Source organism: Sarcophilus harrisii, chromosome 1, assembly GCF_902635505.1.
Source record: "Sarcophilus harrisii chromosome 1, mSarHar1.11, whole genome shotgun sequence".
Taxonomy (NCBI): Eukaryota; Metazoa; Chordata; class Mammalia; order Dasyuromorphia; family Dasyuridae; genus Sarcophilus; species Sarcophilus harrisii.
In genome coordinates, this window is record NC_045426.1 from 575,643,296 (window position 1) to 575,653,480 (window position 10,185).

The 10,185-nt window shown below is 32.8% G+C and overlaps 1 protein-coding gene across 1 annotated transcript in view; it reads left to right on the forward strand.

Moving 5' to 3' along the window:
- PLEKHF2 (pleckstrin homology and FYVE domain containing 2) overlaps positions 1-4,537 on the forward strand; it is a 33,288-nt gene extending 28,751 nt beyond the window's left edge. The window contains exon 2 of the mRNA XM_031947011.1: positions 1,159-4,537. Within this exon, the coding sequence (XP_031802871.1) occupies positions 1,173-1,922 (750 nt within the window). The 5' untranslated portion in view covers positions 1,159-1,172 and the 3' untranslated portion in view covers positions 1,923-4,537. The remainder of the gene's footprint in view (positions 1-1,158) is intronic.
- Positions 4,538-10,185: the final 5,648 nt, after the last annotated feature.

Genomic DNA, 10,185 nt, shown 5'->3' on the forward strand with positions numbered 1-10,185 from the left:
ATAGTTCACAATTTAGTAATTTTGTGCTCAATATTGTTTGCTTTATCAAATTCAGGGCATTTAAATTCTGTAATTTTGCAACACAATTAGGGATTATCTGAGTTTTATTTTTTTCAAGTTTAATGGCTCTTATAGATCTTCCTTTCACTTACATATATTATAACATCTTGTGACTTAGTTGATGGTCTTCCAAAATTGGCACTAGTTTAAAAATCCATTACATTGTGGGCAGCTTGATCATGAATCTCTCCACATTTAGTTAAATAATGGACATATTTGTTTAGGCCTGTACCTTCCAGAAGATGTAACTTTTTTTTTTGCATAACCTAGAACCCAGATTCATCTCAATAGCATAATGAAGCATTAGAGACTTTAATGGAAATCTATTTTTTAAAATGAGTTTCCATTTTTTGTCAAATCTTTGAATTCTTTGAGAGTTGGCATGTATTTGAGGTATTTTAAGGGTAGACTATTGTATGTTGAAGACCAATCTATGAATAGTTATGTGTACTCTGTAGTTATGCAGAGCTATAAGGACTGACATGTCATTTTTTGGTTTACACTACAGCCCCATCAGGTCAGTTGTATAATAGTATGTCTGTATCTTAAAGATTAGAAAATTCTCTTTTCTGTAAATGTGTAATCTCAGTGGTAATGATATTAAACTTGGTCATTAATATCCTTCAAGCAAATCTCTTTTCTTCCTCCCTGCTTGCTTCCATAATAAATTGGAACAAAAAGTAAACTTTTTCCAGGCCCTAATCAAATAGGCTCTTTGTTGCTTGGCACTCTACAAAATATATTTCTTTGGTTTTATGAGTGTGTGATTTTGAAGTTATGAAATTTTTTGTGTTTAGTTTGTTAAGCTAAGTTTGGTGTCACACTTTTTTGGTTTGGCTGTGAGTTCCTATCAGTAGAAAAAGTGTTGTGTGTCAAAATCTATAGAAGCTTTGATGATAAACGCTTTTGTGGGGCATTCAACTATTGTCTTGGTGATCTTAACTTTTCTACTAGGAATTTTGGAACACTTGACCCTTTTATAAAAAACTCAATTCAGCATATTAAATCTAGGTCAAGTAATTTGTCCTAGCTTTTGTGAACTTCTGTAAAATTTCCCCGTGTGCCAACAATTTTTCTTTTCTTTCTTTTTTTTTTTAGGTTACTAACAGAAGATGGTGGATCGATTGGCAAACAGTGAAGCAAATACTAGACGCATTAGTATAGTGGAAAACTGTTTTGGAGCAGCCGGACAACCCTTGACTATTCCTGGACGGGTTCTTATTGGAGAAGGAGTATTGACTAAGTTGTGTAGAAAGAAGCCAAAAGCAAGGCAGTTTTTCCTATTTAATGATATTCTTGTCTATGGCAATATAGTCATTCAGAAGAAAAAATATAACAAGCAGCATATAATTCCCCTGGAAAATGTCACTATTGATTCCATCAAAGATGAGGGGGACCTACGGAATGGATGGCTTATCAAAACACCAACTAAATCATTTGCTGTTTATGCAGCTACAGCTACTGAAAAATCAGAATGGATGAACCACATAAATAAGTGTGTTACCGATTTACTCTCTAAAAGTGGGAAGACTCCCAGTAATGAACATGCTGCTGTCTGGGTACCTGACTCTGAAGCAACTGTGTGTATGCGTTGTCAGAAAGCAAAATTTACTCCTGTTAATCGTCGTCACCATTGCCGCAAATGTGGCTTTGTTGTGTGTGGGCCTTGCTCTGAAAAGCGGTTTCTTCTACCTAGCCAGTCTTCCAAGCCTGTGAGGATTTGTGATTTCTGCTTTGATCTGCTTTCTTCTGGGGACTTGGCTACATGTCAGCCTACTAGATCAGACTCTTATAGCCAATCAACTAAGTCCCCTTTGAATAATGTATCTGATGATGAAGATGATGAAGATAGTAGTGACTAAAAATATAAAAGTATTTTCAGAAACAAAATTGAGTGTGATCGGAGATAATCTGCTTTGGGGGAGATTATTATTGTGGCCTCCAGAAATTTCATTCTAGCCATAAATTTACCTGAGAAACTTCCAACCTATGTGCCTCAGTATATTCTATTGAGAATAGTTTCACTCTTCTGCAGGGATAAACTATTGCAAATGTATCACATAATTTTCCACCTTCTTATACTTGAGTTTTTCTAGACTATCCTCTTCATATAAGGTTGGAAAAATTCAGTTAGAACTTTTTTTTTTAATTAACAGATCATATGCTACATTGATATTTTCATCATTTCTGTATTTTGGTATAAAAGAAAAGCATCATAAAATTATGGAAAACTGAATGTACTTTTGGATTAATAAGTTATTTACATAAGATTAGTAGTTTTTCTAACTATCTAGTGATTAAGGCCCCTAACAAACATCGGTGTCATTTATTTGGCATGACTTTGTTTTGCTTTTGATTTTTTTTGTGTGTGCCATGCAGTGCCTTATATTAATAGCACAGTTACTGGAAATAAGCCCCTACGTTTCCATTTTTTCAATTGTTATAACAAAAAGAAAAACCCATTGGTGCTATTTGAAATAAATATGATAAAATTAGTGCTTAAGAAAGTAAGTCCTAACCATGGCTACCAATTTGGGAAATAGTCATTTCCACGTGGGCATGTTTTTCCTATAAAATAGTTGAGTAATTCTATTCTTAACATTTTTATAGGTACCAAATTGTATGTGACAACCCAGAATTTTATTTTAATAAGGCTTTTTGTTTAAAAATTTACTTTCCAATTTATCAAGTTTATTTTGAGCCTTTTCGATACTATCTCTAATTTTAGTAAGAATTATTTTAAAAAGCATATTGAATGGCTTTAAAAGTTGAAGTAAAAGTGAAAATTTTTCATCTAATATCTTCAAAAATAAGCAGTCTCTTCCAATCCTTCAGTTATAAATGAATGAAAACTACCTTGTTAAAAATGGAAAAGAGACTTGGGCCTGAAAAGTTGGAATTAAATAATTTGCATAAATGATCAGTGCAGAAAATGTCTTTAATATACTTAAACAGCTTTCTATCCTCAGAGGTCATCTTAGCCCGGTATAAAATAAACTTTGAACTTAAAATGAATAATAGACCAGATTTTGTAAAGTTTTGTAAAATCTGAAACAATATTTCTATTTTTGTAAAATGATAGTATGTTTAGTTTGTTTCTGATGTCTTTGAAATTTATGACAATAGAGTTCGGAGATGATCTTTCAAAATTGTGAGCTTTGCTCAATGTTGACTATTTTTTGAGAAATGACCATTTCTGCACTGTTTGCAAACTTTGAGGCAACCATTAGGCCAAAAGTATATTTATTGAATAAACCTGTGTATATGTATTGCACTAGTTTTCCTGTTTATATGCTGGAGATAACTATGGTGGGTTTTTTGTATATAAAAATAATCAATTTAAAGTGTATTAACTATAATTCTGAACTCTTCTGTTTTGTCTTAAAATTTGAATATATGGTGCAGATATCATGAGACTTGATTCATTAATTTACATGACCAAGAATTGTTAAAATGTCTTAAAATTAGATTGAAGCACTATTTTGTTTGATTTTCTTTTTACCTTTTTAAAAGCTCCTTGAGGTCACATAGACCTACTTGATCTGTTAGCAGTATAAAGCAAAAGCACAGCAAGGTTGGTTTTCATTAAAAATAAATGTATTTTTTTCTTCTGAGAGATAACATTCACAAATAGATAAACGTTCAGGTATATGTACATAACTAATGTGCTATGATTGTGTGTGTGTGTGTGTGTGTTCACATCCCTATTGCTTCATATTTATATTAGTTGCCTGAGAAATATGATAAAACCTCTGAGAACTGAGAAATTTGTTTTGTTTATATTCTGGTACATAGGAAACTAACCTATTTTAGGAGTCAAATGGACCTGTTCTGACATTTTTAACCTGTTGATTATATTTTTACAATTGAAAATCCTCAGTTACTATTTTTCTTATTAAATGTGATCTGATATTTTTCTTGTAGTACAAATACATAATTGAGTACCTTTTGCTTTCTTGTTTTTTTCTTTTTTTACAATCTCTTTTGAGATGCTACACTTTTCCCCTAAATATCTTTTTCTACCCTTTAAAAAAAAAAAAGCTTTCTTTTTTCCTTTCCTTTTTTTTTTTTTTTTTTTTTTAACTTTTCCTTCTAAAACAAAATTTATATTGTGCTGCACTGGTCTTTGTAGCTGGAACCAAATTGCTGACAATTGTAGTTGAAAGAAGAAAACAAAGTTTCTGTTGGAGGGGAAAAAAACATGGTTTAAGTGGAAAGTACCTATTTAAAGAAATTGAAAGCCATTGGGGCCTGATATAAAAATTATAATAAGGTAATGTTATAGGTTAATATTACAATTTCTTATTGATGTATACATTAAATAAGTATGCTTATTCCCATTTTGAATTTTTCATAAAATGGGTGTGAACTGTGTTTGTGTAACTTAAAATTTTTGAAAGGGCTGAATATTTGTAATCTGTTTTCTGTCAGATTTACTAGTTTTTGTGCTCAAATATATCATGTAGCTTTTAATTAATGTATTAGTATTCTCATTTATTAGAATTACAAATTTAGAACTAAAGAGATATTAGAGGGACCATCAGAAGGACTAGAATTGAGTATTTCTCCAGTAGACCAGGTGTGGAAATTCACATCAAAAGACTGAAATTTGTGGGCTCTACCACAAGTTATCCTGTCATGACAACAGTTTTTTAATAACATATTAAATGGGGCAACTAGGTGGCACAATGGCTAGAGCACCAGCCCTGAAATCAGGAGGACCTGAGTTCAAATTTAGCCTCAGATACTTAATACTAATATCTGTGTGACCTCGGTCACTTAATCCCAATTGCCTCAACAACAACAACAACAAAAAAGCATATTAAATAATTACATTTTCAGGGGGAACTTTATTGATGAATAGACATGAGCATATCCTTGAGTTGAACCAAGGTTATAGTAAGTAACCATAATATATTTTAGTCTTAAAAATTAACTTTAGGACTTCATGACTGCATACTTACATTACATGATTAATGAGTTCAGCCAGGATCATAGATTTGATATCCAAATGCACCAATTAGCTTTCATTTGCTCCAGTATCAGAAATTGTATCTTATATCCCATAGATATATGCTATTGATCTATTTTAAGAGAGACTATATTGACAAACTCATAATCTCATCATCTCTACTAGAAAAGGATTAAAAATCCATGTCTTCATTGTCAAAAAAAACCCACATATATTATGTAATATAGCTATGCTTTCAGATTAGTCAATCACCAAGAATTTGAGTGCTTATTATGTACCAGATACTATGCTAAGAATACCAAGCAAAGCACAAATTCCCTGCCCTCAAGGAACTCTCAGATGGGATAGACAAATATGAAAATAACTAGGAATGTAGAAAATTATATTATACAGAGTAGATGGAAAGTAATCTCAGAAAAGAACTTACTAGGAATTTGGGGGGGTCCTGAAAAGGCCTTCTGCAGAAGGTACAATTCAAGATGTCTTGAAATAAGATAGAAATTTTAGAGTGGAAGTGAGGAAAAGGGAGAGCTTTCAGGTATAGCATGTATAGCATTCAAGTTTGCTAGTGGAAAAACATGGAGATTATACATTGGGATGTTGTGCAACGAATAACAGTATAGACAATTTGAATGGATGTGTAGAATTAGAATTAGGAAGGGAGTTAAAAGGGAATAAGACTGGGAAGGTGAGAAGGTCTGGTTATAAAGAATTTAAATGCCATATAAAGGGCTTTTTTTTTTTTTTTTTTTTTTTTTCCTTGAGGCAGTGGGGCTTAAGTTACTTGCACAGGGTCACAGAACTAGTGAGTGTCTGAGCCTGAATTTGAACTCTGGTGGTCCTGATACCAGGGCTAGTTTCTATCCGCTGTGCCACTTAGCTTCTCCTCTACGTTAAAATTTAAGGTAAATAAGAATATTTCAAATTGTTTTTATGAGATCTTATATTACTCCCATCTCTCTGACACAAGTTAACACCTTGGTGCAGGTCTTTCTTACCTCACTGCTGGAGTATTGGAATAGCCTACTGATTGGTCTCCCTGCTTCTTCTCAATAAACTCCAGGAAATCGGTTGCTTCCAGAATAAAATATTCTGTTTGGCTTTTAAAGCCCTTCATAAACTGGCCTCTTACTTCCTTTTTGGTCTTACTACTCATACCCTATAACATTAATTTCCTTGGGATTCCTTGAACAGGACATTGCCATCTCCCAACTTCAATTGTATTGAACCAGACATTTTGATTGTTTTCATTGGCTGTCCCACATGCCTAGAACCCTGTCTCCCATTTCCTCTCAAGTTTCCTTCCGTTATAGCTCAGCTAAGGCCCCACTTTCTGCAGAAAGCTTTTCTCAGTCCTCTATCTTAGTGCCTTCCCTCTGAAAATACCCCAGTTGATTTTATTTTGTGTTTTGTTTGTATGTAGTTATTTGCTTGTCATCTTTTTTCCATTGGACTATGAATTCCTTGAGAGCAGGACTTTTTGATGTGTCTTTTATGCCTAACATTTAGCATTTATCCTATCTGGATATAGACACTTAAAAATGCTGATTATTCAAGAAATGTCATTTGCTTAATAAGTGCCAACTAAGTGACACGGTGGTTAGAGTGCCAGAAGACTTAAATTTCTGAATTCAAATCTGGCATCTAGCCACTAGCTGTATGATTCTGGGAAAGCAATTTAATCCTATTTGCCTTGGTTTTCTCATCTGTAAAATGAGTTGGAGAAGGAAATGGCAAACCAAAAACCAGGTTAGCAAAATCAGCTGATGAAGACTGCCGCCAGCATGCATCATATTCCATATTCAGTCACCTGTTGCTAGCAAAAAAAAAAAGGGGTGATACATTTTCTAATTTATTCTACAAGGACGAGATTATTCAGATTGTCAGACAAATCTGTTTTAGTTGAGCACTACATATATTAAGTATTTTGTTATAACCTGCTCACTTTTAGAGATTCCTTACAAATCATTTTTTTAATGTTACTATATTACAGGTATACTTGATATCTTTGGTTCTAAGGAAAAAAGAACTTATTAGATGATACACCATGATGGGAGCAAGGTAGTTGCACTGAAATAGGGTAAAACTGGCATTAACTAAATTTTTAGACTGACTTTAAAACAGTTCTTCAGCTGGTAAAAATGTATTAGGAAATGGTGTTGAAGATGGGAGGTGTATGATTACACTTTTTCAATAAAATGGATTTTTAAAAGCATCGCTGAAAATCAAAAATTTGTGAAGATAAAAATAAGGGTAAGACTGAAAGTTTCATTGCATGAATGAAAGTGTGCTCGATATTTAAGCATAAATTCTGACCAGAATTTGTTGCTGCTTCTCCCCCTCAAGATAACACTGAATTCACAAGAGTGAATTTGATATCACTGGTTAAATGATAATTTCTCATTTTAAGTCTTGACAATTTAAAGATTGAATAGAAATGCACAACTTATGAAAAGTAAAGGATTTTAATATCAGTTTATAAAGGAGAAGGTCTAAAGTAAAAAGTATTAAAAATTTTTTTAAATCTTTTTTTCTGAGAAATGTAAAAAGACCTTTTTTAAAGTTAACACTTAATTGTATTTTATTAAAAATTATTTTAAAATTTTTCTTCTTAAATTTTGTTTTCCAAGTTCCTTTCTTCCCCTATCCAATGAGAAGGCAAGCAAAATGTTGTCAGTCATATATGGGAAATAATGGAAAATATGCATTGCAAAAAAAAATGAGAAAATTATATTTCAGTGAACATAAGTTCTGCATTTGGAGATAGGTAGTTTTTTTCATTATGAATCTACTTTGATAATCATTAAGATGGCCATTGCTATGCACAGTGATTTTCTGCATCACTTTATATGGGTCTTGACTCCCCCCCCCCCACCCCATTCCTCACTCCCTTCCCCCACCCCTCCCATTTTTTACAGTACAAGAGTATTCCATCAAAGTGATTTACCACAGCTTGTTCAAATATTCCCTAATTGATGAGCATCCCCTCAGTTTCCAATTCTTTGCCACCACAAAAAAAAAAAGTTATAAATATTTTTATATATAATAGGTACTCTTTTTTTTTTTTTTTTTTTTTTTTTTTTTGAGTATAGACCTTTTTTAGGGGAGGCAATTTGGGTAAAGTGACTCGCACAGGATCACACAGTAAGTGTGTCTTAGGCAGGATTTGAACTTGGGTTCTCCTAACTCCAGGGATAGTGCTCTTATCTACTGTGTCATGTAGCTGCCCCTGGAATATATACCTTTTAGTGGTATGTTAGATCAAAAAGTTTATTGCTCTTTGGGCATAGTTAGAATTTTTTTCAGAATTTTCACAACTCCACTAATAGTTTATTAGTGTGCCTTCTTTCATCCTTTTCAACATTTGGCTTTTCAGAGTTGTTTTAATTTGCATTTCTCCAGTCAGTAGTGATTGAAAGCACTTTTTTATGTAGGTCATTTTGCTTTCTTCTGAAAACTGCTTATATCATTTGACCACTTATCAATTGAGAACTGGCTCTTATTTTCATAAATTTTATTCAGTTCCCTATTTTTGAGAAATATGGCCCTTATCAGAAACTTGATGTAAGATTTTTTGATACTCATTGTTTACATAATACCGTTAGGAAAATGTAGTTTCCTTGATTCTTTTAATTAGGACTTTTTGCTTTTGCTTTGAGATCATGATTGTTACCCTTGAATGAAGCATAATAGACTGCTCAGAACTTTTATTTTAACTCTTAAGTCTGTTTCAAGTGTGTCTCATAAACAGCATTGTTGGATTCTGTCTTCTGCTTCCATTTTATAGATGAGCATAATCCTATTCACCTTCAGTTATGATTACTTTGTTTCCCTCCATCCTATTCACGTTCACTATTATGATTACATTGTTTCCCTCCATTCTATTTATGTTCACAGTTATGATTACTTTGTTTTCCTCCATCCTATTTTGCTTAACTTATCTTTTTATCCTATCCCTGATTACTGTTTTTCTTAATCTGTTCTCCATTTTTTTGTCCCCTTCTCTTCCTATTTCCCCTATTGGGTAAAATAGATTTCTATACCCAATTGAGTGTGTGTGTGCCTTTTTTGAACCAATTCTGATAAGAGTGAGCTTCCCTGTATTACCTGCTACTCCTCCATTTCCCTCCCTCTCCACTATAAAAACTCTTCCTTGCATGCTTTTTACCTCCCTTCCCTTTTCTCCTCCTTTCTCACTTTCATTCCCTTTTTTTTCTTTCTGTATCTGTCTCTGTCTCTCATTCTCTGTATTCTCTTTTCTTGGTAAGAGAGATCATCTCATCTTAATTTACACATGCCCTCTTCTTAGCCTTCTAACTGCCTGAAAAATCATAATTAAGTTCTTAGGAGTTTCATGTCTTATTTTTTCATATAGGAGGAGAAGTAGCTTAATCTTAAGAGTCCCTTGTGATTCTCCTTTAATGTTTACTTTTTTATACTTCTCTTGACTCATGTATGGATATCAGATTTTTCAAGTTTTAGTGCTAGTCTTTTCATGAGGAATGCTTGAAATTACTCAGTTTCATTAACCATTTTCACCCTTGAAGAATTCTACTCATTGATGGATCAGTGGAACAGATTAAATACACACGATGCAATGACTATAGTAATCTAGTGTTTGGTAAATCTCCAAACTCCAGCTTTTGGGATAAAAACTCATTATTTTGCAAAAATTGCTGAGAAAACTGGAAAATAATACCAGAAACTTAGCATATACTCACACCTCATACCAAAATAAGGTCAAAATGGGTACATGATTTGGACATAAAGGGTGATAATCATAAGCAAATTAAGAGAGCAAAAGATAGTTTACCTATCATATCTTTCTAGAAGGGAGGGAGGAATTTATGACCAAAGAACTAGAGAACATAAAATGTAAAGTGGACCACTTTGATTACATTAAGTTTTTATACAAAACCAACAAGATTAAAAGGGAAGTATAAAGCTGGGAAAAAAATTTTTTACAGCCAATGTTTCTGATAAAGGTATCATTTCTAAAATATATAAAGAACTGTCAAATTTATGAGAATACAAGTCATTCCCTAGTTCATAAATGGGCAAAGGAGATGAACAAATTTCAGATGATGAAATTAAAGCCATCTATAATTATATAAAAAATGCTCTCACTATTGAGAGAAGTGCAAATTAAAATA